The 27,497-nt window shown below is 57.5% G+C and overlaps 2 protein-coding genes across 6 annotated transcripts in view; one reads left to right on the top strand and one right to left on the bottom strand.

The window, feature by feature from the left end:
* Window positions 1-8,325, top strand: part of UBN1 (ubinuclein 1) — a 44,800-nt gene extending 36,475 nt beyond the window's left edge. For 2 of the 4 annotated variants that reach the window (XM_060172437.1, XM_060172436.1), the window contains 5 exons: window positions 461-1,678; window positions 4,363-4,591; window positions 4,833-4,922; window positions 5,958-6,150; window positions 6,275-8,325. In XM_060172437.1, coding sequence (XP_060028420.1) covers window positions 461-1,678; window positions 4,363-4,591; window positions 4,833-4,922; window positions 5,958-6,150; window positions 6,275-6,350 — 1,806 coding nt within the window. In that variant the 3' untranslated portion in view covers window positions 6,351-8,325. The remainder of the gene's footprint in view (window positions 1-460; window positions 1,679-4,362; window positions 4,592-4,832; window positions 4,923-5,957; window positions 6,151-6,274) is intronic. The other 2 variants (XM_007522005.3, XM_060172438.1) reach the window with 2 other exon arrangements.
* Window positions 8,326-8,431: 106 nt separating this feature from the next.
* Window positions 8,432-27,497, bottom strand: part of PPL (periplakin) — a 45,361-nt gene continuing 26,295 nt past the window's right edge. Inside the window, exons 5-22 of one of the 2 annotated variants that reach the window (XM_060172434.1) lie at window positions 26,306-26,431; window positions 26,182-26,223; window positions 25,234-25,395; window positions 24,781-24,888; window positions 23,399-23,494; window positions 20,891-21,013; window positions 20,648-20,794; window positions 20,160-20,311; window positions 18,725-18,822; window positions 18,477-18,634; window positions 18,000-18,178; window positions 17,762-17,900; window positions 16,244-16,437; window positions 14,395-14,545; window positions 13,380-13,463; window positions 12,821-12,937; window positions 12,392-12,484; window positions 8,432-11,719 (exon numbers count right to left, since the gene is read on the bottom strand). In XM_060172434.1, the coding sequence (XP_060028417.1) occupies window positions 9,053-11,719; window positions 12,392-12,484; window positions 12,821-12,937; window positions 13,380-13,463; window positions 14,395-14,545; window positions 16,244-16,437; window positions 17,762-17,900; window positions 18,000-18,178; window positions 18,477-18,634; window positions 18,725-18,822; window positions 20,160-20,311; window positions 20,648-20,794; window positions 20,891-21,013; window positions 23,399-23,494; window positions 24,781-24,888; window positions 25,234-25,395; window positions 26,182-26,223; window positions 26,306-26,431 (4,836 nt within the window). In that variant the 3' untranslated portion in view covers window positions 8,432-9,052. The remainder of the gene's footprint in view (window positions 11,720-12,391; window positions 12,485-12,820; window positions 12,938-13,379; window positions 13,464-14,394; window positions 14,546-16,243; window positions 16,438-17,761; window positions 17,901-17,999; window positions 18,179-18,476; window positions 18,635-18,724; window positions 18,823-20,159; window positions 20,312-20,647; window positions 20,795-20,890; window positions 21,014-23,398; window positions 23,495-24,780; window positions 24,889-25,233; window positions 25,396-26,181; window positions 26,224-26,305; window positions 26,432-27,497) is intronic. The other variant, XM_060172435.1, reaches the window with a different exon arrangement.

Below are 27,497 nucleotides of genomic sequence, written 5' to 3'. Positions count from 1 at the left end.
ATGGTCACCCCTACAGCCTCATTCTTTGACCAAAGGTCCTCTCTTTATTTTATTTATTTATTTACTTATTTATTTGCCTCCGGGGTTATTGCTGAGGCTGGGTGCCTGCACTACGAATCCACTGCTCCTGGAGGCCATTCTTTCCCTTTCATTGTCCTTGTTTATCAGTGTTGCTGTTGCTGGATAGGACAGAGAAATCGAGAGAGGATGGAAAGACAGAGTGGGAGAGACAGACAGACACCTGCAGACCTGTTTCACCACTTGTGAAGCGACTCCCTGCAGCTAGGGAGCCAGAGGCTGAAACTGGGATCCATGTGTGCTTAACCCGCTGTGCTACCGCCCAGCCCCTGACCACACAGTCTTCTTACCAGAGTCCATGATGCATCCCGATAACCGGGCTGGTCAGGCCAGTGGGGCCATTCCTGGCACTCTCCAAACATCTGTGTCTGCTTCCCCACAGGAATCTGCCGTCAAGCCCGAGAAGAAGGTCTCTGTCACATCAGGCCAGGCTGGCGGCCCCCTCAGTCTGCCTTCGGAACACCCGGGAGGAGGCCTAAGCTCCGGGGCTGCGAGCAGGGAGCTGTTGTCCCAGGTGTCTGGCAACCTCGCCGGCCCCGCCGCCATCAGCCTGGAGGACTCGCTGGACGGAGACCCGATCCACAGTTCGGCTTCCTCGCTGGAGGCCGTGTCCATGGAACTGGCCGCCTTCAATAGCAGAGCGGGTGGTGGCTCGGAGTTCCCGCTACCCACGCCCGCCAAAGCGCCTGCAGAAAAAGGCTCAGGCGTCCTGTGTGCGGAAGAGAAGCGGAACTTGTTGAAGCCCAGCCCTGCTGCCCCTCCAGCCTCTAGCCCTCTGCAGTCGCCCCTCAACTTTCTGGCTGAGCAGGCCCTGGCACTGGGGCAGACCTCTAAGGAGAAGAAGTCAGAGAGTTCTGGCTACAAAGAGCTGTCGTGTCAGGCTCCCTTCAGCAAGGGCCTGCTGGATGCGCACCAGCCCAAAGCCAAGCACCACGGCTTGGCACGGACGCCTCACGGAACCCCGGCAGCCGCTCCTGTGCCCGGACCCCCCGTCAAGGTCTTTCACGCCGGCGCTCAGCAGCAGAAGAGCTTCTCCTCCCCAGCCCCGCTGGTCAGCAAGCTCCAGGGCCCAAAGGCACCCTCCCCACAGTGTCACCGGCCCTTCCTCCAGGTCGCGAAGACACCGGCCAAAGGCCAGAGCTTCCACCCTTCCACGCCGGCCTCCTCGGGAGGCACCCCCCCCAGCAGCAGCTCTCACAAGCCCCTCGCCTCGCCCACTGCTGCCCTGAGCCATCCAACCAAGCAGCACTCGGCCAGCTCCGCGGGGCCTTCCTACAAGAACAGCCCCTTTGCTGGCTCCATCTCCAAGCATGGGATCTCCCCGGGCAGCTCTTCCTCTGCGGGGGCATCCGTCCAGGGCTCGGCTTCGGGCGGCCCACTCCCCGGGGTGCAGGCTCCCTCCACGGTGCAGTCTGCCAGCCGGCCTGTCCCAGGCTCTGCGGCGAAAAAGCCAACGGTGTCCCAGAAGCTGACCCTTGTGGCTCCTCCCGGAGGGCCGAACGGAGACGCCAGCGGTGGCACCCAGGGAGTGGCCAAGTTGCTGACCTCGTCCCTGAAGCCCAGCACTGTGAGCAGCGCCGCCTCATCCGCCTCCTTGCCGGTGAGTCTGGGCTTGGCTGGCCGGCCCCTGGCGGCCCTGGGAAGGTTGAAAGGTGGGGGCGTGAGCCTGGGAGTCGGGAAGGCCTGGCTTTTCTGGGAGCAGCCATCCCAGGAGACCCTGAAAACATTTTTTTGTTGTTTAATTACCTTTATTTTTTAATTTTTCTCTTTTTAAATATCTATTTCCTTTTTGTTGCCCTTGTTTTTATTGTTGTGGTAGCTATTGTTGTTGATGTCATCATTGTTGGATAGGACAGAGAGAAATGGAAAGAGGAGGGGAAGACAGAGAGGGGGAGAGAAAGACAGACAGACTCCTGCAGACCTGCTTCACCGCCTGTGCAGCGAACTCCCTGCAGGTGGGGAGCCGGGGGCTCGAACTGGGATCCTTATGCCGGTCCTTGTGCTTTGCATCACGTGCACTTAACCCGCTGCGCTATACTGCCTGACTCCCATTTATCTTTATTTTTTATATTTGTCTTGTTTTATTGTTGTAGTTATTATTGATGTCATTGTTAGATAGGACTGAGAGAAATGGAGAGAGGAGAGGAAGACAGAGAGGGGGAGAGAAAGACAGCCACCTGTGAAGCGACTCCCCTGCAGGTGGGAAGCTGGGAGCCTGAACCGGGATCCTTACGCTGATCCTTGCACTTCATATGCACTTAACCGACTGCACTACCGCCCAACTCCCTAATTATCTTTATTTATTGGCTACAGACAGCCAGAAATCAAGAGCGAAGGCAGAGATAGGGTGAGAAACAGATCCCTGCAGCCCTGCATCACCACTTGCAAAGCTCTTCCCCTGCAGGTGGGGACCAGGCGCTAGATCCCAGGTCCTTGTGCTCTGTAAGGTGTGCGCTTGACCAGGTGCATCACCACCTGGCCCCGAGAGCCTGACATTTCTTAGGGGACCAGCAGAAGAAAAGACCCAGTCATCACCGAGCCACATGGAGTCCAGGAGAGAGCCGGGGCTGAGAATATGCCATGGGGCTTGGCCTTTCTCCTTCTTTTTTTAATATTTATTTTATTTATCACATATGAGAGTTTCACATGATACAGAGAAGGAAACCAGAGCACCACTCTGGTACGTGCAGTGTTGGGGTCTTAAACCAGGAACTCAGGCTTTTAAGTCCAACGTTCTACCAGTTAAGCCATCGCCTCATCTGCTGCTTTTTCTTAACTTGATTCTGTGTGTGGAGAGATGAACCCAGAGCGTCACTGCGGTGTACCTGGTGTACCTGATTGATAATGGGGCTGGAACTTGAGACCTCACATGTGCAAGGCCAGCACTTTTACTCACTGTGCCACCCCCCAGGCTGCTTAATGTAATGTATTTATTTATTATTATTATTATTATGTTATTACTTTTTGCTTCCAGGGTTATCACTGGGGCTTGTTGCCGGCACTACGAATCCACTGCTCCTGGAGGCCATTTTTTTCCATTTGATTGGATAGGATAGAGAGAAACTGAGAGGGGAAGAGGAGATAAAGAAAAAGAGACACCTGCAGACCTGCTTCACTGCTTGTGACGCGACCCCCTGCAGGTGGGGCGCGGGGGCTGGAACCCAGATCCTTGACCTTGATACTGTGTTCCACTGCCTGGCCCCTTTTTTATTTATTGCCAGCAAGGTGAATTACCCCTGGCCCTTTATTTTCCTCTTTTTAAAGTTTGTTTGCTGATTGGGGGCTGGGCCCTACATGACAAATGCATTGCTCCTGGTGGACATTTATTCCCCTCTCCCCGTTGTTTTTTATTATTATGTAGGACGGAGAAAAATTGAGAGCACATGTGGAGGTAGAAAAGGAAAGAGAAAGAGATAGACCTGCACTGCTTGTGAAACTGCCCCTTCAGGTGGGGAGCCGGGGCTTGAACCTGGGTCTTTTCATATGGTAGCGTGTTCAGCCAGGTGTGCCACCGCTCGATCCCTTTCTTTCTGAGATAGAATTTTACCTGAGTGAGGGGAGAGAGAGAGAGGCCAGAGCACCACTCTGACACACGAGGCAGGGGATCAAAGCAGGAGGTCCCAGAGTGCGACCAGCTGGGCTCTTTCCCCAGCTGCAGGCCTCCTCCCTGCCCTCCCCAAACAGAAGGGAAAGGCCTCAGCTGTCAGATCACCAGTTCTGTGGAGGCTGAGCGCCTTCTGAAAGGGAGGGGAGCTTTGCTGGTCTGACAGAGGTGGCATTGGTGAGCATTGGAGAGGACAGTGCTGTCCCCCGACACCCCCGCCCCCAGCACCTGTATAGAGGGAGTCTGGTTGAGGGAGGAAGCTCTGGAAGGGCCGGTCTAGTCAAAGTAGTCTAACTGGTACCACCGCCGCCCTCGGCTTCCTGGCATGTTCTCGTGGCTGCACGTGTGGGCAGACACCCTCCGACTGCTTAGCTTCTTGGCTGTGTGGCTCCCATTGAATGCCCCCTTCTTTTCTCCCTACAGTTGTTAATGGGGGGGGGGGAGGGAGGACACCAGAGTCTCATTCTGGCTCATGCTGTGCCAGGGATGAAATTCAGGACTTTGAGCTAGAGAGTCTGACGCTTTATCCACCGTGCCACCTCCTGGCCCCCAAGGCCTTGCTTCCCACATGCTGTCTGTGTCCCAGTTTGCTGCAGTGCCCTGCCCTGGCTGTCCCCGGGCGTGATGTGTGAGCTGGCTGAGGCCGGTGCAGGATTGTGACCCCCGTGTTTGCTCTGCAGAAAGCGACAGGGGGGACCGTGGTGCTGACCAGCTCCTCCCCCTTGAACCTGCTGCCCTCGTCCTACAAGACGGGTAGCCCCAAACTGCCCGGGCACATGGAGATCATCTCCCAGTTTCCTCTCCACGTGCTGTCCTTCAGCACCGAATCCTCTGCTAAAGCAGGGGTCTCCAAGGATGCCATCGTCACAGGCCCTGCGCCCGGGACCTTCCACCACGGCCTCGGCCACAGTAAGTGCTGCCTCCTCCCCGGGGTCTGTGCTGACCCTGAGTTCTGTCGTGTTCGGGTGCCTGTGCACGCCAGTGTGTGGCCGTGGGCGACATCTGATCCCCAGAGCCCACGGGCCCCTCCCCGTGAGGTCTCTCCTGGAGGCCCCCCCCCACACGACCCTTGGGGCTCATGACAAGCTGAAGCCACGCCTGTTCCTGTCTCCAACGTGTGCGCTTTCTTCTCTCCCCTCCTGTCCCCCAGGTCTCCTGGCTGGCTTGCACCCCAGCCCACCCCGCGCAGCGCCTCTCCCACACGCTGCCGTGGCCGCCCACCTCCCGCAGAGTCTGCCAGGTAATTGCTGGGCGGCCAGAACCACGGCTGCTGCGAGGGGCTTTGTGCTTGGCACACCGTCACTGTGTGTCTGTTGTCTTGTCCCGCGGAGCTCAGTGGGTGTGCGGAGGACCCCTCGGACCTCACCCCCACAGGCTCCCCCCAGCCCCTGCCTCGGCCTCAGGCTGCCCTGGTGTGGGCACAGAGTAAATCAAGGTAGCTTGAAGTGCAAGGCAGTGGAGCTCCATCCCTCAGCCCAGCGACTTTCCTTTGTCATTAGAGAGAGAGGTGGCCCGGCTTCTTCCCCAGGGACTTCCTTTTTTTTTTTTTTGTGGCACCAGGACCTCATGTGTGTGCAATATCAGACCAACTTTTCATTCTTTTTATTTTCTATAGAGAAAGGAACCTTGTGGTGGCGCACCTGGTTGAGCGCACATTATAGTGCTCAGGGAGCCGGCTTCAAGCCCTCCAGTCCCCACCTGCAGGAGGAAAGCTTCACGAGCAGTGAAGCAGGGCTGCAGGTGTCTGTCTCTCTCCCTCGATATCTCCCCTTCCCTCTTGATTTCTGGCTGTTTCTATCCAATAAATAAACAAAAAAAAATTTAAAAAGAGAAAGTCAGAGGAGGGTACCATACACTGTTTCCCTATCAAGAGAGCTTTCCTTGTGCTTTGGTGCCGTCACGCGCCAGGACTGGGACCCAGGGTCCCCACTTGGCAAGGTGAGCACTCTGCCAGCTAAGCCATTTCCCAGCTCTGCTTACAGGCCTTTGGCACACAGCCCCTGCCTCTGCCAGACATTGCCAGGCCACAGGAACAGGACCTGAGCGGGAAGCCAGAGTCCAGCAGAGGCAAAAGCAGAGATGTAGGGGCCCTGCCGGGTCTGGGCAGCCCCCCTTTGCTCTGACCTTCAGACACTGGGGCCCTGTCCAGCCTGTGTAGCTGTGAGAAGTGGGCACAGATGCCCTGGGTGCCACCTGCCTGTTAGCCCATCGGTCGGCCTACTGCTCTTCTCAGAGCCGTAGCCCCGCACTCCCTTCTACCGCTTCTTCCCTCCAGACATTGTAGGGCTGCCAGCAGAACATCTCCATTCCAGCCCGAGCGTCTCTGCTCGGAGGCAGTCGTGGCAAGGTGTGTGGCGCTGTCCGCTCCTCTCCGCTGTGCGGCTTGTCTGTGTGAGAATGCTCACCACGCTGGGGCTCCCACAGCAGCAAGCCTCACTGGTGGCTGCCGTGAACACTGCTGGCAGCAGGCAGCTGTGTCCGGCTTGAGCCTCGGCATCAGCCTGCGAGGACTCTGGCCATTCATTCTGGGTTAGGGCCGCCTCCGTGGAATCAGATCCTGTAAGACTTACTCTGTTTTCACTTCTTTTCTAGATGCTTCTCAGCTTCATGGGAAAGGGTCCGGTGTACCACGGAAGTTGTGACTTCTTCAGAGGAAAGACCTGGCTGACATGGGCCTGGAGGCAGCTGACTGGGCTGAGCTAGTGCATCTCAGCAAGTCAGGTACCCCTGCGCTCTCTGTCCAGGGCTATACTCCGGAAAAGATATGAGTGCAAAGCGAGTGTCCTTGGCCCTTGTGACGTGCCTTTGGTGAGGGCAGTAGCCCCGTGCACCTCTGGGCCCTAAGCGGCCTGGTGCTCTGGCCGTGTGATTTGTGGACACTCGTTGGAGGGGCAGCTCTGAGCCGGGTGCACTTTGGGCTGTGTAGGGGGAGCTCTGCCAACAAGGCAGAGCTGTTGGCACACCTGTTTCACCCCTGCCTGGCTGCCTGGCATCTGGTCAGAGTACCTCTCAAGCCCACCATCCCCTGTTGGGTCCCAGGGTGTGTCCATCCCAGCTGGAAACCTGTCCGGGCTGCCGCCAGAGCCAGGAAAGATCTCTCTATCTGTCCTCCAAAGGACACTCTGAACACCGAGTGTGGGGGCCGGTGGCTATTGACTGTGACAATGAAGCCCTGTGAGAGAAAGGAAAAAAAAAGAAAAAACAAACAAACAAAAAAAACCTTTGTAGATTCAACTATTGTGGTAGGGTTTTTAAAGACATATTTTTGGCTCAGTTTTCATCATTACCATTAAACGCATTGGATAGAACGGGACTGTTCTTTGCACGTCATGTTATAGGAAGACATACTTCCAGTGCCTTTGTGGTGGTGCAGAGCTAGACAACACGCCAGTCAGTCCTCTGAGTGCATCTCAGATGAAGACCTTTTTTAAAAAAAGATAATGTCTGTATTTAAGACATAGCTGTTTCATTTCATGGGTTTTTACGGTTGCACATCCTAATCTGTGCCGGCCTGACGTGAAGGTCACCGGGGCTCCTAGGTCCCAGGCCCCAGTTCAGCCAGGGTCCCTCTTTGTTGTCCCAGAGTTCATGCGGGCAGGCTGCAGGGCCCCAGGACCTGTATCTTCATCTGTCGGAGGGCCGAGGGTACCAAGGTTCCGAGTTGCAGACAGACATTCCAGTTCGTTAGAATCCTCAGGCAAAGCTGCCAGACAGGCCTCTCGGTCCCAGGGGCTCCAGGCCTTGGGGGCTGCCTGGGGTTGCACAGTGAGGGTGAAGCCCAAACTCGGAGAGCGCGTCAGGCAGGCCAGGGCTGACTCCCCTGCCTGGCCACTCACCAGGGGCTGCTTCATGAGTTTCAGGACATGGCCCGCCCTGTGGAGCCTGGGCTGTAGGTGTGTGAGCCAACTGCTTCAGTGAAGTGAGTGCAGACGTGCTAAGAGGACGCTCCGTCCTCAGAATGTGCACCTGTGTGACCACTCACTCACACGCCCAGGGTCCCTTGCTCAGTCTGTCTGCTTGCTAGGGACCAGCTCAGCCACCCCATTTTTATTTTTGTTTTTGAACAGAAGAACCAACATGTGTTTCACATTGGGCTAAGCAGATTCCTTATCCCTGTATTATATATTTTTGGCAACTTGGGTTTCCAGTTTGTTTACAGAGTAGTCTTAGGTAGTAGCAGAAGAGCCAAAGAAGAGATTTGTATTGCTGAGCTCAAAGCCGAGCAGAGGCCTCCCGTGATGGCTGAGCTGTGGGGATCCCCCAGGGTTCTCTGCCCGAGAACACTGCCCCCCTCCCCCGTCCCTCCCCCTGACCAGTGAGCGCACAGCTGCAGCTGGAACAGAATTCCCTCCTTTTTAGGAATCTAGCGATGCCTCTTGCCTCAGGGAAACGTTTCTTTGATGGGGAGTTTGTGGGATTTCTTTTTCCAGTTGATGCTTTATCTGTGGGAATCTGAGAGCGTGAGTGACTTGGCAGCCATGGCAAGGCAGGTGGGCTGCAGGGCCCACTTCTGGGTGAGATGTGAGGGGGGAATGTGAAGGGGCCGTGGCTTCTGGGCGGCGACTGTGTCGCTGCTGGGGGTGTTGTGGAAATTGTTAATCTTGTATAAAGCAACTCAATAAATTGTTTCAAGGTTTCCAGAACACTGTTTCCTATTCTTTTTGTTTTTTAGCATGTTCCCGGAGCTGGAGTATGTGGAGGAGTCGGGGAGAGGGAGGGTAGGGGAGGGAGAAACACTCAGCCAAAAAGTCAAGCCACCAGGGGTTTATTTTTATGCTATAAATAGAGTTCCCTATTCCCATTTTCTTACATGATACACGAGATACAGAGAACCCAAGATCTTGGTGAAAAATCAGCTGTTTCATTTACCTAATTACCAAGGAGGAGACGAGCGGGACTGGTCCGGCTGCACAGTCTACACAGGAAACAGGGCCTTGCAGAAGCAGATGCCCGAAGGCACCTTCTCCACCTTTCAGCCACTCCGTGTAAGGTCTGGTCTGGCAGAGGGAGACCTCTGATGTGAAGTCGGGCTTCAGCCAGAGTCCTGGGGTGGGGCTTTCAGGTAGGCAGCCCCCAGGACCCAGTGTCCACGATGGGGAAGGCAGAAAGGTCTCAGCACAGTCATCCATGGGTCGTGTCACAGCTGGCAGTGCCCGTCCCGGGCTGCAGGTCGCTTCCAGCTGGCATGTACCGAGTGGGCAGGAGCGTGCAGGAGAGGGGAAGGTGGAAGGAGCCGGGCACCTGGGCTGATTGGGGGCTGTGCCTGTCCTGTTCTGCTGGCAGCTGACCTGTGTCCTGCGCAGCCTGATGGTGGGCAGGGAGAAGACACCCAGGAGGAGGGCAGTGGAGACGGGGGGAGGGCGGGCTGTGCTACTTCTGCCCAGACACCAGGACCGCCAGCTCCTGGATGGACATCTCCTTGTTGACATAGCGCTCGTACTGGGCGGGTGTCAGCCGCCCCCTCTGCAGGGCCTCCTCGATGGAGAACTTCTTGCCGGACTTGCGGTCGTGGATCACCGAGGACTCGCCGTTGGGCCCCTTGACCGAGATCTCCTCCCAGTCACACTCCTGGCTGCGTAGCTTCACGAACATGCTCCAGTCAATGAGCCCGGCCCGGCGGGCCTCCTCCGGGGACAGCTCTCGGCCCGTGTCGGGGTCGATGACCACGATGGAGCGGCGAAGGTGGTTCTCACGCTGCTCCCGCTTGACGGCCACGGAGCCCAGACGCTTCTGCAGCTCGTCAATCTCCAGGTCCTTGTCCCGGGACAGCTGCTTGAGGTCGTCCAGCTCCCGCTGCAGGGACCAGACCCGGGAGTCCAGGTTGGTCCCGGAGTCCGCCGCCGGCAGGGTCCTCAGGTCCCGCGTCTCCGTCGCCGCCAGCTCAATCTCCGACTGGAGCCGCCGCGTCTCCAGCTGCAGGTTCTGCCGCTCCAGCTGGAGCCTGTGGTTCTCCTCCCGGAGGAAGTCCAGCTCCTTGGATGACTTGGAGTTGGAGAACTCCAGCTCGGACAGCTTGGCCTGCAGCCGGCTCACCTCCGCGTCCAGCTCCCTCTTGCTCCGGCCTTCCTCCTCCAGGCTGCTCTTGAGCCTGCGGATCTCCTGCTCCGTGTCGCCCTTGTCCACCTGCACGCTCTCGGAGAAGACCACCTTCTCCTTGACCTCCAGCTTCTCCAGGTGGCCCAGCGTCTTCCTCAGGGTCTCCAGCTCGCTCTCCAGGACCTGGCGCCGGTGCCGCTCCTCCTCTAGCTGCAGCTTGAGCAGCCCGTGCTCCCGGACCTGCTGCGGGTCAGGCTGTAGCACCACCTTCTGCTTGCGGGTCACCCTCTCTCGGGCCTCGCCCTCCTCCTCCTCCTCCAGCTCCGCCAGCCGCTGCTTGAGCCGCTGCACCTCCAGCTCGGCCTCCCGGCGCGCCTGCCTCTCCTGCTCCAGCTCCTCCAGCTGCCGCTCCAGCTCTTCCCGGCGCCGCTGCAGCCTCCGCAGCTCCCCGCGCAGCACGTCGATCTGCCGCAGCTCCGCGTCGATGCTCTCGGCGAAGGCGTCCACCTCGGCACGCAGGCCCGGCTCCTCCTGGAAGCGGACCACCTCCTGCTGCACCACCTTCTCCCTCACGCAGGACAGCTCCTCCTCCTTGCGCGCCACCCGCTCCTCCTGCGAGGCCCGCTCCCTTTCCAGGTCCACCTGCCTCTTCTGCTCCTCCGCCAGTCGTGCCCGCAGCCCCTCCACTTCCTCCTTGGTGCGGGGGTCTTCCTGGAACTGCAGGATCTCTTGCACCACCTCCTTGGTCTGCACCTGGGGCTTGCTGTCCTTCAGGGCCTGGATCTCCTGCTTGAGCTGGTAGATCTCCAGGTCGCAGCGCTCGATGAGGCGGGTCTTGTCCACGATCTCCTCCCGCAGCCGCTGCAGCTCCTTCTCCACCTCGGGGTCTGTGGTGTAGCGGATGACCTCCTTGGTCACCTCCTTGACCTCCAGCTGGGGCCCCCGCCTCCGCAGGGCCTCCAGCTCGGCCTGGTAGCTCTGCAGTTGCTCCTCGGCCCCCCGGAACCTGCGCTCCTGCTCCACCAGCTCCAGCCGCAGGTCGGCCACCTCGCTCTCGGCCCGGGGGTCGGGCCGCACGATCTCCCGCACCTTCTCCTGCACCTGCACCTTGGCGTTCTCCTCCTCCAGGGCCCAGATCCTGCGCAGCAGTTCCGTCTTCTCCCGCTGGTGGGCACGAGCCCGCGAGGCCTCATCCCCGTACTGGCGCTGGAGCTCGCCCACCTCCCTCTCGGCGGCCGTGTCCTTCTCCACCTTGAGGACCTCCCTGACGGTGATCTTGCCCTCCGCCATGGCCCGCTCCTTCTCCAGCCGCTTGAGCTTGTCCTGCAGGAAGCTCAGCTCCTCCTCCTGCTTCTGGCGCAGCCGGCCCTCCCGCCGCTGGGCCTCCTGCAGCTGCCGGTACTCCGCCTCCAGCTGCGGGTCGTTCTGCAGCTTCACCACCTCCTTCTCCACCAGCTTCTCCCGCGCCTGGCTCTTCTCCTCCGTCAGGGCCGCGACTCGCTGCTGCAGGAGGGCCGCCTCGGCCTCCCGGGCGCCCTTCTGCCGCCTCAGCTCCTCCAGCTCCTCCCGCAGCCTCAGCACCTCGTCGGCCCGGGCCCGGTCGGGCTCGATGCGCAGGACCTCCTTGACCACGTACTCCTGGCCGCCGTCCCGGGCCTCCTGCTCCAGCCCGCGCAGCCGCAGCCGCAGCGCCTCCAGCTCCTCCTGCAGCAGCCGGTTCTTGTGCTGCTCTGCCGCCAGGCTGCGCTGCGTCTGCTGCAGGCTCTCCTCCAGCGCCGGGTCCGGCACCTTCTTCAGCACCTCCTTCCTCACCACCGCCTCCTGGGGGCTCCGCTGCCGCAGCTCCCGGACCTCCTCGCGGGCACTCTGGGCCTCGCCCTCCAGCTGCTGCCTGCGCTCCGTCTCCTCCTCCAGCTCCTTCTGGAGCTTCCACGCCTCCTCCGCGCTGGAGCCCGGCCTGCTCCCCTGCAGGCTCTCGTGGGCCACGCCCGCCTCCGGCTGCTGGGAAGAAGACTGCGCGTGTGAGAGGCCGGCCCCTGGGCACAGCAGCCACCCTCAGACGGGTCAGACCTCTGTCCTGTGCTGGGGACACGGCAGCTCCGGAAGTCCAGGGCTGCACACCTGGTTGGGCGCACACATTACCACGCTCAGGGGGTTCGAGCCCTCGCTCCCCATTTACAGAGCGGGAGCTTTGAGAGTGTGAAGCAAGTACTGCAGGTGTCTCTCTTTCTCCCTCTGTCTTCTCCTCCTCTCTCGATTTCTCTCTGTCCTATCCAGCAGCAGCAGCAGCAGCAGCAATAACAATGGAAAAGGAAAAGTTTTATTTTTATTTTAGTGCAGGCATCAAGCCCCAGTGATGATGATGATGATGATGATAATAATAATAATTATTAGTAGTAGTAAACCAGGAGTAGACCCAGGGCCCTTGTGCATGTGTGGTACTGCTGAACAGATTCTTGAGTCCAATTATTGATTCATTCATGTTTTTGAAGAGAGGAGAGACCCTGCAGCACTGCTCCACCATCCATGGAGCTTCCCCCGGTGCTACCCATGATGCTCGAATGTGGTGCTGGGACTCGGGCCCAGGGCCTCGTGCACAGCAGGGTGTGTGCATTGCTGCACCGAGTGGGCCATCACCCAGCCCGAGTACCATGTGTGGCTAAGCCTCATTACCTGTCTCAGGAGGTTGAGTGCAAACTCCAGGTTCTGTAGCCTCTGCCTGTTGACGGCGTTCACCTCAGTGACCTTGGCAGCCAGAGCCGCTTCCTGGAGGAACGGCAGCCAGGAGGCCCAGTGAGAAAGAGCTGGGGCGGTGCCTGGACTGGCTGGCGCTTGGGGGCAGGGGGAGAGCTTCTTGCCCATTCCTGCCCACCCACAGTCTCATCTGCAGTGAGAGCCAGATGCAGACTCAGAAGCCCCCATGACCTCGAGGCTCTCCCATATGGAGGGAACTAGAGTGACAGCAACCCCCCACCGGACACTGACCTGGGAGGAGGCGGCAGGGGAACCTCAAGCCTGGATGCTCCCCCCCCCCCCATCACTGCCCCAGAGCAAGTTCATCCTCTCCAAACCTGTCTGCACCCTCTGGCCCAAGGAGCTCACCTCCTCCTTCACTTTGGCGGCAGGAGATTGCAGCCTGGCTCTCTTGCTTGAGTGGCTGTTCCTCCCATTCTCCAAGTCTAGAAGGGACCTTAGTTTCTCTGCTTCTAACTCGTAGTCCTAGGTGAGAGAGAACTGTGGCCTCACCCTCCCACAGGGCTGTCCTCCACAGGGCACACTGAACATGAGACAGGACGTGGGCCCAGCACTCCCCCTGCCCTCACGGGCTTCCCCCCAGGCCTCCCCTACATGTGCAGTGGCCCTCCTGGCACTGGGCCGAGGCCCCTAACACTCCCGTCTCCTAGATGCCACTCTGCCAGATGGACCGGTCACACCTCCCTCTGCTCTCGGCCATCTGGGCCATATTTAGGTCTGCTTCTGTAAAGGATGCTACTGGGGTGACTCCATGCATCCCACATTCTTCTTCTGTATCCCTCCCCCTTTCGCTGACCGAAGCCCTTTTCTGGCACCGGATGCTGCAGGCCGGTCCATCTCCCCAGGCCTGAACAGTCCCCCAAGGTCAGGGGTGCCGAGGAACGAAGCCCCCCGTCCCAGGCCTCACCTTGACGGCCTGCTGGTACTGCTGGGCGTGCGCATAGACTTTCTGTACTTCCTCCTCCCTTTGTGCGATTTCACCCAGCAGGTTCTGTTAAAAACAACAAAAGGAACCTGCTGTAAGGAGGGCTGGGTTCCTCAGACTCCTGCAGCCTGGCGAGGGATGAACAGCGTCCTGGTGTGTCTGTAAGGAAGGGTCCCAGAAAAGCCTTAGCTCTCGCCTGGAAGTGGTGATGCTCCCCCTGCCCTCCCATTGGGCCTGGGAGGCGAGTACCTCCATCACCCCTGGTTTAGGGGAGAGGAGGAGGAGGCCCCAACAAGGTCCAGTGGGCACAGGGCTGGGGTGGGGGTGGGGGGTGGACCCGGGTGCAGGTCGAGGCTGGAAGGCTCCCTCTCCTTACACAGGAACTGCTGCCTTCTCAGGAAGCCGGAGGCCTGGAGCTGGGAGGTTGCTCCCCAGGAGGGCTTCTTGGATAGAGACAGCCAGAAATTGAGAAGGAAGGGGGTGATAGGGAGAAGGAGAGAGAGAGACACCTGCAGCCCTGCTTCACCACTCGTGAAGCTTTCCTTCTGCAGGTGGGGATGGGGGCTTGAACCCGGGTCCTTGTGCACTGTAACATGTGCCCTTAGCCAGGTGCGCCACCGCCCAGCCCCTTTTTTTTTTTTTTTATTTATTCCCTTTTGTTGCCCTTGTTGTTTTATTGTTGTAGTTATTACTGTTGTTGTTATTGATGTTGTTGTTGGATAGGACAGAGAGAAATGGAGAGAGGAGGGGAAGACAGAGGGGGGGAGAGAAAGACAGACACCTGCAGACCTGCTTCACGGGAGCCGGGGCTCGAACCGGAATCCTTACGCTGGTCCTTGCGCTTTGCAACACCTGCGCTAGACCCACTGCACTACGGCCCGACTCCTGGCTTCTTGTATTTCTTCTGGAGCCCTGTGCTCCTGTGGCCACCCGTGCTGCGTGTCCCCCGGGGCCCCCGGAGGGAGTGGGCGTCTGGGGACGGGAAGCAGTGGCTCACCTTCTGGTTCTTCAGCTTGGTCTCTACCTGGCTGAGGCTGTCCGTCTCCTGCGGCTCATAGCTGGGGATGCCATGGAGGAAGTGGAGGACGTGCTCACGGCCGCGGTGGTAGTCAGTGTAGGCGGCCTTGGCGCTCTGCAGGCTCTGCGTCCTTAGGGGGAGGGCGAACCATCAGGCCTCCCCAGCCTCCTGGGGGACACCTGCACTGTCTTTCAGACCAGGGCGGCCAGCCAGGTGTGCTCTTAACTGGAAACGCCCAAAATGGTGGCCAGACGCGGGGAGGCCAAGGACACCCCAGGTGTAACTACTCCATGTTCCCTGCTCACGTGGTGACGAGACCCCAGCCACGGCGGCAAAGCCTTCTGAACCCAACAGGGAAGAAAGAAACTGAAACGTGTGGAACCCAACAAGAGCAGTGCTCAGAGGATGAGTGGGATAGCAAACCAACCAACCGGAAGAGCAGGGAGTTCAAATCCCAGGGCAGGGGAGACAGCAGAATGGTTACACAAAGAGACTTCCATGCCTGAGGCTCCCAGGTTTAATTCCCTGTCCCACCATATGCCAGAGCTGATCAGTGCTCTGAGAAAAAAATAAGTAAATAAAAGTGGTCCAGGAGGTGGTGCAGTGGACTCTCAAGCATGAGGTCCTGAGTTCAATCCCCAGCAGCGCATGTATCAGAGTGATGTCTGGTTCTTTCTCTTTCTCTCCTCTTATCTTTCTCATCAATCAATAAATTAAAAAAAAAAAATTTAAGAAAAGTTCAAATCCCCCATCTACACTTCTGGAAAAAGAGCAGGGACCCGGTGGTGGCAAATGCAGTAAAGTATCCATGCTACAATGTTCAAGGACCCAGGTTCAAGGCTCAGTCCCCAGCTGCAGGGGGGAAGCTTCATGTGTGGTGACACAGTGCTGCAGGGGTGTCTCTCCTGTGTCTCTCCCTCCCCTCTAGATCTCTATCTCTATCCAGTAAAATAAAGTAAATTTGAAATAAGCAAATGCCACCTAGTGTGAGCAGCAATAACGTGGCAAAGAGCAGCGTTCAGGAAACAAGAATGCAAGAGGAGCATGCCTGGAGTGGTTGCTAAGTCGACAGACTTCCTGACGGGACTGATCAGGGGAAAAAAGAAAATGAACAGACAGGAGTCGGGCGGTAGTAGCACAGCGGGTTAAGCGCACGTGGCGCAAAGCGCAAGGACCAGCCTAAGGATCCCGGTTCGAGCCCCTGGCTCCCCAGCTGCAGGGGAGTCGCTTCACAGGTGGTGAAGCAGGGTCTGTCCTATCTAACAACGACTGCATCAATAACAATAGCTACAACAACAATAAAAAGACAAGGGCAACAAATGGGAAAATAAATAAAAAATAAAAAAAGAAAATGAACAGACACAACAAAAGTAGTAACATCTCACGCCTGAGGCTTCAAAGTCCCAGGTTCAATCCCTTGCACCGCCATAAGTCAGAGCTGATCAGTGCTCTGGTTAAAGAAAAGGGGGGCAGGCAGTGGGACACCTGGTTAAGCGCACACATTGCAGTGCACAAGGCTGCAGGTTCGAGCCCCTGGTCCCCACCTGCAGGAGGGAAGCTTTACGAGTGGTGAAGCAGGGCTGCAGGTGTCTGTCTCTCACCCTCTATCTCCCCTCCCTCTCAATTTCTGGCTGTCTCTATCCATTAATAAAAAAGCAAAAATTCAAATAAATAAAATATTTTTTTTTAAAAACCCAAACACTTGGGTGTATGTTGCTTTTTTTTTTTTTTTTTTCTTTCCTCCAAAAGAGGAAGTTATCTAGGAGACGGCCTTTGGTGGCCCCCGGGGCAGCCCACAGTGGCAGTGGCGCCTCCGGCAGAGCCTCACCTGCGTTCCACTTGCTGGCGGAGGTTGTCAAAGCGCTGGCCCAGCCTGTGTGCCTCGGCCTCCTGGCGCTCCAGGTCGGGGCAGTGCTCCTGGAAGCGGCTGGCCAGCAGGCCGGAGCACTGCTTGGCAGCCTGCAGGTTCTGTTCCACCTTCTCAAGAAGGGGCTTCTGAGACTGCAGCTCCGGGGCCAGGGTCTGCCGTGCGGTGGGGAGGGGAGGAAGAGGCAAAGAGGCGATAGATACTGAGGTCAGAGCTCCCCAAGACCAGGCACCCAGGGACCTGTGGGAGGGCTCCTGGGCTGTGCCCATGTCCCTTTCTCCCCAAGCCAAGTGGCTGTTTCTACAATGGGACTGTTTGGCTAAAACAAAGCCCAGAAAACTGACTTGCGTTTGGCAGGGTCCCCGCACCCCCTCGGACAGAGAGTGGCCAAGGTTTTGCTATAAGCCCATCCTCGGCTCTGAGGTAGGGTCTCAGGGCAACTTGAGGGCTGTGTGGGACAGGCTATCTGACTCAAACCCCTTCAGGCCTGGGCGCCACCTTCGTTCACCCGGACACTGGACACTGGGGCTCTGCAGATGTTTGAATCCTGGCACCGAGGGCTGGGGAAGTAGTGCAGGGGCAGAGCACAGGGCTTGTGTGTAAGGGACCCAGGTTCTGCCCCTGCTTCCACCTGTAAACAAAACCGAGCCCTGCTCTGGTCAGAAACAAATAATAGTTATTAGATCAGAGGCCAAGGAAGTAGCACTGTGGCTGAGCACAGAACTAGTATGCAAAAACAAAAACACAATACAACACATTATAGAATTTGCTAGTCAACAAAAGACAGGCCAGGAGACAGCTCAACCGGTAGAGAGCACACTTCACCATGTTCGAAGACCGAGTCTTACATGTGAATAACACGTGGCAGGTGCTGTGGTCTCTCTTGTCTCAGTCTCTTACTAAAGTATCTGCAGCAGCCCAGGGCTGGCATAGTGGATGAGGCACTGGACTCTCAACTAGGAAGTCCAGAGTTCGGTCCCCAGCATCACATGTGCCGGGATAATGCTCTGGTTCTCTCCTCTCTCTCATTAATAATCTTTTGTTTTTAAAGGAAAAGCCTCTGGGGAGTCGGGCGGTAGCACAGGTGGTACAAAGTGCAAGGACCGGTGTAAGGATCCCGGTTCGAGCTCCAGGCTCCCCACCTGCAGGGGGGTCGCTTCAGAGGGAGTGAAGCAGGTCTGCAGGTGTCTGTCTTTCTCTCCCCCTCTCTGTCTTCCCCTGCTCTCTCCATTTCTCTCTGTCCTATCCAACAACAATATAAAGCAAGAGCAATAAAAGGGAATAATAACTAAATAAAATGATAAAAACATTAAAGGAAAAGCCTCTGCTAGAGTAGTGGTATCATCCAGGCACAAAGTCCAGGTGCATCAAAAACAGCAAAGCCACCAGCACCCGACTTCCACTCTCACCCTGGGGCCCGACCGTCTCCTGGGTGGGAGGGCGGGCAGCCCCAGGAGCTCAGAGAGGGCCCCATCTCACCGCCAGCTGCTGCATCTTGGCGTCCAGGTCACGGCCGTTCTCAGGCATCACATCCTCCCGGGTCAGCTGGTTCTCAAACATGGCCAGCACCTCCCAGCCCTGTTGCAGGCTCTTCTCCAGGTGGTTGGCGGTGTCCACCCTGAGGACAGGGAGCAGAAGTGGGGGGGAGGCACTTGCATGGCCCCTGGGCCTCGCCCCGCCGGCCTGCTCCCACCCCTGGCCCCCACCCAGCACCCACTTCTCTCTGGTGGCGTCCAGCAACTGGCCCAGGCGCTGGTATCTGCTGCTGGTATCCTCGGCGCGAGACCTCAGCAGGGGTGCGCTGCTGCAGGCCGGGAGGGCCTGCACAAAGGCCTCACACTCGGCCCTGCAGCGCATCACCTCGGGCTCCAGCTGCAGCAGCTCCTGCGCGAGGTGCTGGGGACCGAGCTCTGGGTCAGCCTCCGCTGCTCCCCCGCGGGGCCTGAGCCCCCTCCCCCCTCGTGGAGGCTGGGGGGCTGGAGGGCTGTGCTATGTCAAACCCACCCCCAGTGGAAGTGGACTATGCAGAGAGCCTCACGTCTGGGGGCTGCCTCTCATTCCTCCAAGCATGGAGGATGGGAGTGGGAGCCCTAGCCAGGCCCCAGGGACCCCCAGGCTCAGCTCCCACCCTGCTCCGGGGCATCTCGCTCCTTGGGATGGGCCCCCCTCAAGAGAGCACGCCTGGCCCAGCCACCTTGAGCGCCTCGGCACGCTCGGTACTGTCTTGCACAGCCCGGCTCTGTTCCAGCGGTGGCCGCAGGACCCCCGTGATGGCCTTCTCCTGCCGGTCCAGGTCGCTGGCCACCTTGTCCAGGCTGGCCAGCAGCTGCCGCCCCTGCAGGTCCGAGGCGTCTGTGGGGAGGGTGCAGGGTGTGGTGTGGGGGTGGTGCGGAGAGGGCCGCCCCTGCCCTACTCCCCTCCCAGCTCCCAGGCTGCACCCACCTCCGATGTTCTCTGCCTTCAACACCTCGAGGCGCTGCTGCAGGGCGTCCCGGCTCCCGGCCGCCTTCTGCCGCACACTCCGGTACTGGCTGCCCAGGCTGCGGGAGCAGAACCCGGGTCAGGGGACCTGGAACCCACTGCCCTCCCAAACGAATGGCACAAGGTGGCTGGGCCAGGCGGGCTCACTTGAGGGGGGTGCCACCCCAGCACCCCAGAGGAGACGGGAGGCGTGGTGCGTGCAGAGATGAGGAGGGGAGAAGGTCTGCCCCTGCTGTGGCTGCCACTTCCCATGTCTAAAACAAGTCACTTGTTCCTTTTCTTCCTCACCTAGATGCCCCCCCCCACCCCTGGGAGTGGGACACAGTAGGTGTCCAATATCTGCTGCAGGGATGACAGCATCTCTCGAATTTCTCACTCACTCAACAGTTTATGGGTGTTTTTTTTTTTTTTTTAAGCTTTATTATTATTTTTTTTTTAACCAGAGCACTACTCAGCTCTGGCTTATGGTGGTGCAGGGGATTGAACTTGGGACTTTGGAGTCTCAGGCATGAGAGTCTCTTTGCATAACCATGATGCTAGCTACCCCTGCCCTTAAACTTTAAATTTGTTATTGGATAGAGACAGCCAGAAATTGAGAGGGGAGGGGGAGGTAGAGAGGGAGAAGGACAGAGAGACACCTGCAGCCCTGCTTCACTGCTCGTGAAGCCTTCCTCCTGGGACCAGGGGACCAGGGGTCCAGGGGCTTGAACCCAGGTCCTTGTGCAATATGTGTGTGCTTAACCAGGTGTGCCACTGTCTGGTCCTGGATTTTGTTTTTTCTTCCTTTTCCCCTTTTCTTTCTTTTCTTCTTAATGTCATGACAGGAAATGAACTCAGGGTGTCAGCCAAGCCCAACACCCGCTGACAGGCTTCCCAGTTCTAATTTCTTCACATTTTATTTATCAAGAGGAAAGACAGCACACACTGCTCTGCCAGCCACAGGGCTCCTCCGTTGCTATTCATGGTGCTCTTGTGTGATGCTGGGGCTCAAACTCAGGGCCTCGCACACAACAAGGCATGCCCTCTACTGGGTGAGCCATCTCCAAGCTCCTTGAGTAAGTACCCAGCGAGGCCCCGGAGAGAGTGAAGTCCCAGGGGAGTCCCTGCCCTGTGGAATGATACACCAGACACAGTGCGGGAGCCGAGGTGGAGGCAGGGACCGTCAGGGAGGGCATCTGGGTGGAGGGCACAGCGGGTACAAAGGCCCTGGGGCACTTGCAGAGGAGCTGCTGACATACCCACAGCTAGGCCTGCAGGATCTGCTTCCCACCAGCCTCTGGGCTGGGGTGTACAGGGAGCGGTGCCTGAGTGCCCCAGGCTGAGTCAAGATGCCAGGGGGATCTGAGCAGCCGGACACCTGGGAAGACCCCACACCGCTCCCCTCTGCTCCCTGTACCTGTCAGCCAGCGCCAGGGCCTCAGGGTCAGTAGGGGGGATCATGAAGCAGATGGCGGGGGCGGTGAGCTTGTTCCCGGCACTGTCGGTGAGGTCCCAGGTCTCCCCGTTGTTCTTCTGAAGCGTGTAGCTGTAACCCCTGGAAATTGGGCCCTGGGGGATGGAGGGCCTGGTTGGTCGGATCCAGGTGGCCATGACCCCTCCACCCCCCCCTTGTGAGGGCCTGGAGGTCCGCCCCCACACTCTCCCAAGATGAGATGCCAGGAGGGGAGCCAGGGGGCAGGGCCCTGCCCATCTGCCCTGGACAGGATTTCCCAAGGGTGACACACCAGTCCCCAGCCCACCCCAGGCCAGGTGCAGCCCTACCAACCTGGCTGGTCCTGAGAGTCCCCACACCCAGGTCTGGGGCCCAGAGACCCTTGGGTGCTGTGACCAGGGGCAGAGGCGGGGGGGGGGGGCTGAGAGGAGGGGGTCCCTGCTGCAGCCCACCTGCTCACACTCGAAGTCGCAGAGTGCCTCTACGGGGATGGGCTTGAGTGGGGTCTCCCGGCGGTACTTGAGGGGCACCACCTGCTGCCCCCGCGTCTGCAGGCCCCGCACCACCTGCTCGTACTTGTCCAGTGCCTTCTCCTGGTCCTGCAGGGCGCGGGACACAGTGGGGGGCTCACACGCGACAGGCCTGGGGGGCTCGGCGCCCCCCTGCCCCACCCCGCCCCACCGGCCCCCACTCACGTCCAGCTCTCGCAGCAGCAGCTCGATCTGGTAGCGGTCCTTGAAGTCGGGGCTGTACTTCTGGTTCAGGTCCGAGTCCACCTTGTGCAGCAGCTCCTGGGCGACCCTCATATCTCTGTGGAACTGGGGTGGGCGGGGAGCAGGGAGGCAGGCGGCCCTGTTACTGCACAGGGCACCCCAATCCCTGGCTTTTCACACTCAAAATAGTGGCTAAGGCAAGCCAGCAGGTGGAGCCCACGACTTGCAGGCATGGGGGTTCAGAGAGTGTGCCCCAGTGCCGCACGCCACACAGGCCAGCATGACACGCTGGTTCTTGCCCACTCATATTAATAAATGGGTACAAGAATTCTTTTAAAAAATTTTTATTTTACTTTTTGAGATGCAGATAGAGAGAGACACAGAGAAAAACACCAGACCACTGCCCAGCTCTGGCTTATGGTGGTTCAGAGGGTTGAACCTAGGACTTTGGAGCCTCAAGCATAAGACTCTGTTTGCATAACCATTATGCTATCTTCCCCTCCCTGGGTAAAAAAAAAATCTTGGCCTGCTTTGCCACAGACATAACCCAGGTTCAAGTCCAGCCTCCACTGCACTGGAAGAAAGGTGTTCTCTCTCCTCTCTCTCTCTCTCTCTCTGCCTCTTTGTCTCTGTCTCTGTCTGAAAAAGTCATCCCAAAGCGATGAAGTCTTGGTGATGACCTCTCCCCAAATTTTGCCACCAAGAATTTTTTGAGTCTGCAAATTTTCACCACTCCCTGTGGCAATTTTTTTTTTTTACTTTCTTTTTTGGATTTATTTCATTTAATAGATAAAGAAAAAAAAACTGAGAGGGAAGTGGGGAGATAGAGAGGGAGCGAGAGACAAACACCCGCAGCCCTGCTTCACTACTCGTGAAGCTTTCCTCCTGCATGTGGGGGCTGAGGTTCTTGAATCTGGGTCCTTGCACACTGTGAACTGTGCACTTACCTGGGTGCACCATTGCCAGGACCCCAGATAGATTTATTTATTTATTTATTTATTCCTCCTCACTTCTTTTTAAAATTTATTATTAATTAATTAATTTATTTATTTTCGCTTTTGTTGCCCTTGTTTTTTATTGTTGTTGTAGTTACTGATGTCGTCGTTGTTGGATAGGACAGAGAGAAATGGAGAGAGGAGGGGAAGACAGAGAGGGGGAGAGAAAGACAGACACCTGCAGACCTGCTTCACTGCCTGTGAAGAGACTCCCCTGCAGGTGGGGATCTGGGGGCTCGAACCGGGACCCTTAGCCGGTCCTTGCGCTTCGCGCCATGTGCGCTTAACCCACTGCGCTACCATCCGACTCCCTCCTTCTCACTTCTTGGTCTTCCTTTTCTTCCTCCCTCCTTCCCTTCCTTCCCTCCTTCCTTCCTTTCTCCCTTTCTTCCTTACACACACACACACACACACGGAGAGAGAGAGACCACAGCACTGGAGGCTCCTCCAACGTGATAAGGGCTGGACTCAAACCTGAGTCTCGCATGCATGGGGGTGGTGGTGGTGCTGGACAGTGGCACACCTGGTTAAACGCACACAGTGCTGAGCGCAAGGATATGCATAAGGACCCGGGCTGGAGCCCCAGCTCCCCACCTGCAGTGGGGACACTTCACTAGGGTCTGCAGGTACCTATCTTTCTCCCCCTCTCTTGATCTCCTCTTCCACAATTTCTCTCTGTCTTATCAAATGAAAAGAGAAAAAAATGGCCGTCAGAAGTGGTGGATTCATAGTGCCAGCATCAAGCCCCAGCGACTGGAGGCAAACATAAATAAATAAAAAATAAAAATAATAAAATAAAATTTAAAAAAAGATAAAAATGGCTACCGTGGACTGGGAAACCGCTCGAGGTTGCACCTTATTCTGCACAAGGCCCTGGCTTAGACACCTGCTGTCACAATGGATGGTGGAGCGGTGCTGTGGTCACTCTCCTCGCTCTCCAGCTCTCCCTCCCTTTCTAAATAATTAAAACCAAAAACAAACAAAATGGGGAGCCGGGTGGTAGCGCAGCGGGTTAAGCTCAGGTGGTGCAAAGCACAAGGACCGGTGTGAGCCCCTGTTGGAGCCCCCGGCTCCCCACCTGCAGGGGAGTCGCTTCACAGGAGGTGAAGCAGGTCTGCAGGTGTCTGTCTTTCTCTCCCCCTCTCTGTCTTCCCCTCCTCTCTCCATGTCTCTCTGTCCTATCCAACGACGACGACAACATTAATAACTACAACAATAAAACAACAAGGGCAACAAAAGGGAATAAATAAATAAATAAATTTAAAATGGCCCAAGAGTTCACTGAATGGGATAGAGTTCACTCACATGTGCTCTAGGCCCTGGGCCCACCCCCACCCCCAGCACTGTATTAGGAGTAAGACGACAGCACGTCACATCTCTTGATGCATTTCACCAAGACGGAGGCCCCTTCACACTCATTCCGGGGCCGGCTGCCAGTGGAGCAGACTCCCAGTGCCGGCCCAGGGAAGCTCGAGGTCCCGCAGGGCAGTGGTACCTGGTGGTAGTCCTCCATGTACTTGAGGTGGCTCTCCTCGCAGATAAGCAGGTTCAGATACTCCTTCCAGTCTGCATGCACAGCCTCCATGTGTGCCTGCAGGGGAAGGGGGGCTGCTGGGTGGGCCCGGGGCCCTGAGGCGGGAAGGGGGGGCGGCTCTCACCAACAGTCAGCTCTGCCCAGGCTTGGGGGAGGAGCAGGCCCAGGTTGAGAAAGCTTCATGGACAGGAGCTCAGGCTGTCCATTGCACAAGGAGGGGCAGTGGGGGCCGTGTCTGCCCAGACAGAGCCAGGCTTTCAAACATCCTTTCAAGAGCCGACAGGTAGCTCACCGGTAGAGTCTGTCTTGCTGTGTTTGGGGCTCGGGTTCAAGGCCTCAGCACTACACAGGAGCACCGTAGATGGTGGAGCAATGCTGAAGTGTCTCCTCTCCTCTCTCTCCTCCACCTTTTTCTCTCCCCCCACCCTCAAAAAAAAATCAGAAAAACAGGGCCAGGAGGTCACTCAGTGGCATCACATACACACATACACAAGGCCCTGGATTCATTCCCCTGCACCACGGAAAAACAAGTAAAAATAAAAACTATGACTGGTGGAGCAGAGAGGTAGAGCACAGGACTTGCAGGCACAAGGTCCCAAGTTCTATCCCCAGCATTGCATCTGCCAGAGTGAGATTCTGATTCTGCCTATCTGTCTCTCATTAATAAATAAATGCATACATCTCTTGAAAAAAAAAAGACTTAACAATGACACTGCGGAGGGGTTGCCCATCCAAATCCATGTCCACCTTGAATGCAGAGCATGGCCTTAATTAGAAACAGGGTCTCAAGGATCCCAGTTCAAGCCCCTGGCTCCCCACCTGCAGGGGGGTCGCTTTGCTATCGGTGAAGCAGGTCTGCAGGTGTCTGTCTTTCTTTCCCCCTCTCTACCTCCCCTCTCAATTTCTCTGCCCTGTCCAAAAAAAAAAAAAAAAAAAGGCCACCAGGAGCTGTGGATTAGTAGTGCAGGCATCGAGTCCCAGCAATAATCCTGGAGAAAATAGAAAAGAAAAGAAGCAGGGTCTCTGCAGATGCAACTAGTTTTTAAGGATCTCAAAACAAAAGCATCCTGGATTTCAGGGGGTGGGGCAGGCAAGACCCCGAGGGACACCGCCTCAGGCCACTGGGCAGGCTCTTCCTAAAACCTTGCAGGGGAACGAGCCTGCCATCACCTGAAAGTCAGATCGTCTGGCCTCCCGCCACAGAGTGTGTGGTCCCTTGAGAAGCAGCCCCAGGCGTGACCACCGGGCCCCACGTGGGGTGAGAAGGGAGGCGGAGACATAGCAGGATGTGGTAGAGGGCCCAGCAGAGCAAAGACTGTCAGGCATCCCTAGGGCACAGGCACCTCGATGGAGTTCCTCCCGGGGTGCTCTGCGGCCAGCAGCTGGTCCCCCTCGCTGTGTAGCTTGTTGATCCGCTCCTCTTTGGCCTCCAGGTTGCGGTTGATGAAATTCTGCAGCGGGCAGCAGGGACAGCGAGGGGCCTCAGCACCCACCTGCCCGCCCAGCACCTACCCCTGTGACCACGCCCACAAACAGCATCTTCGTCGCTGGCCCCGCCCCGCGGCCCCGCCCACCACATATCCTGTCTCCCCCACTAACGTCCCGCTGTCGCTGGCCCCGCCCACCACGGCACCGGGCCCCGCCCACCAGCCGGTGTCCCCTCATCGTTGCCCCGCCCACTACCAGCCCCCCGTAGCTCCTGGCCACGCCCACCACCACCGCAGGCCACTCCCCCATATCCGGCCCCGCCCACCACCGCCAGCCCCGCCCCTCCGCGACCCGGGCTGCGGGCTCACCTCGTACTGGCGGCGGCGGCTGGGGTAGTCGAGGTTGCGGTCGCTCCAGTCGTACTGCACGCGGCCCTGGGCCTGCTGGTCCAGCCAATACAGCTCGTTGGTGCATCGCTGCATGTAGTCCTGCAGCGAGCTCAGGTGCTGCTGCCGCGCCTGCGACGCCGCCTGCGGGCCGGACGGGGCATGGCTCAGGCCTCCCTCCTCACCTCCCCTGGACAAGTCGCCCTAGACTCTCCACCTGCTCAGCCAACGTCCGCTGCCGCCTACTAAGCCCCCGGCCTGCTGCAGGTGCCGGGCCCTGGCTGCAAGGCCTTGAAATAGGAAATGGGGGGAGGGGTGGGGCCCAACTGCAGGAGGACCCAGGTTCAAGGCCCTCGACCTCCATCTTGCAGGAGGGAAGCTTCACGAGGGATGGAACAGTACTGTAGCTGTCTCTCCTCGCCATTTCTGGCTCAGTCACAATTAAAATAAATCACTAAAATTTATTTAGGGGCTGGGCAGTGGTGCACCTGTTATGTGCACATTTACTATGCATAAGTTGTCGGGTTCAAGCCCCCAGTCCCCACCTGCAGGGGGGAAGGTTGACAAGCAGTGAGGCAGTGCTGTAGGAGTCTCTCTGTCTCTCTTCTATCCCTCTTCCCTCTCAATTCCTCTCCGATCAAATAAATGAAAATTTTAAGTCTTTAAAAAATACTAAAAAAAAAAAAAAAGGAAATAGGAAACATCAGCCTACTAGGCATTGTGGCAGGCCCATAGTAGGGCCTCAGGAAATCAGACTTCGGGGCAGGCTGTCAGGGTTTACCATGCACATAGGGCCAACCGGGGTGCCCCGCGGGCAGGGGCTGGTGCAGCCTCATCCCCCCCCATCCTCCCCCCCCCCCCCCCCCCCCCGCCCCTGTAGTCCGTCCCTCTATTCAGTCCCTGCAGGCCATGCCTCTTCCCCGGGCTCACCAGCAGCTTCTGATACTTGTCCTGGAGCTCACTGCTCGGCTCCTGAGGGGAGAGCGAGGGCCCGGGTGAGAGTGGAGAGGAGTGCAGGGTGGGGCTCCCCAGGTCCCCTGCACGCTGTGCCCACCTTGCCCCCATCCTTGGTCAGGTGGGGCCCGATGGCCTTGACCTCGTTGTGGAAGATATTGTGCTGTTCCACTTGGTGGTCCACCAGCGGCAGGTCTGTCCCAAATCCCTGGCTGCTCAGTTTGTCCTGGGGGGTGCAGTGGGGCTCAGAGGGGTGCCAGGGCCCAGGCCTGGCCCCAGGAGAACCTTCACCTAGACCCCTCTGATCTCCCGTGTCGTCTTCCAAATGGCTACGGTCCCGTTTCACAGAGGGACAGACGGCCTCACTCAGGGGTGTCTCCCAGGACCGGCAGCCACATGAGCAGTGTTTCCCTCACCTTGGGGAGGGCAAGGAGGCTGGTCACTTCCCTCCCCTGTCCAGTGGGACCCCAGTCAGCCATCCTTGGCTGGAGATAAGCCCAGGAGGGGCTCTGCCACTTTTTCATTTGAAATTTGTTTATCTGGGGGCAGGAGAGATACTCGGGAGAACGCAGACTTGCCATGCCCCGGACCAAGGTTTGAACTTGGGCACAACTGGGAAGTGCTGAGGAAGTGGGGGAAGCTCTGTGCTTCTCTTTCTCTCTCTCTATCCCTCTCTCTGGAAAAACAGAGCTGGGATGACAGCATAATGGTTCCGCAAAAGACGTTCTCACCTGAGGCTCTGAAGTCCCCAGTTCAATGCACTGTAAGCCAGTGCTGAGCAGTGCTCTAGAGGGTCTCTCTCTGTAGTTCTTTCCTTTTCTTTTTTAAACTTTTATTTATTCCCTTTTGTTGTCCTTGTTGTAGTTATTGATGTTGTCGTTGTTGGGTAGGACAGAGGGAAATAGATAGACTCGGAGGGGAAGACAGAGTGGGGGAGAGAAAGACAGACACCTGCAGACCTGCTTCACCACTTGTGAAGCGACTCCTCTACAGGTGGGGAGTCGGGGGCTCGAACTGGGATCCTTACTCTGGTCCTTGTGTTTTGCGCCACGTGCCCTTAACCCGCTGCGCTATCGCCCGACTCCCAACTCTTTCTTTTCATATATATATATATATATATATATATATATATCTTATTTGTTTTCCCTTTTGTTGCCCTTATTTTTTTATTGTTGTTGTAGTTGTTGTTATTGATGTTGTTGCTGTTAGCTAGGACAAAGAGAATGGAGAGAGGAGGGAAAGACAGAGGGGGGAGAGAAAGACAGACACTGCAGATCTGCTTCACCACTTGT

The sequence above is a fragment of the Erinaceus europaeus genome, chromosome 15, assembly GCF_950295315.1.
Source record: "Erinaceus europaeus chromosome 15, mEriEur2.1, whole genome shotgun sequence".
NCBI lineage: Eukaryota > Metazoa > Chordata > Mammalia > Eulipotyphla > Erinaceidae > Erinaceus > Erinaceus europaeus.
This window is presented reverse-complemented; position numbering and strand designations above follow the sequence as displayed.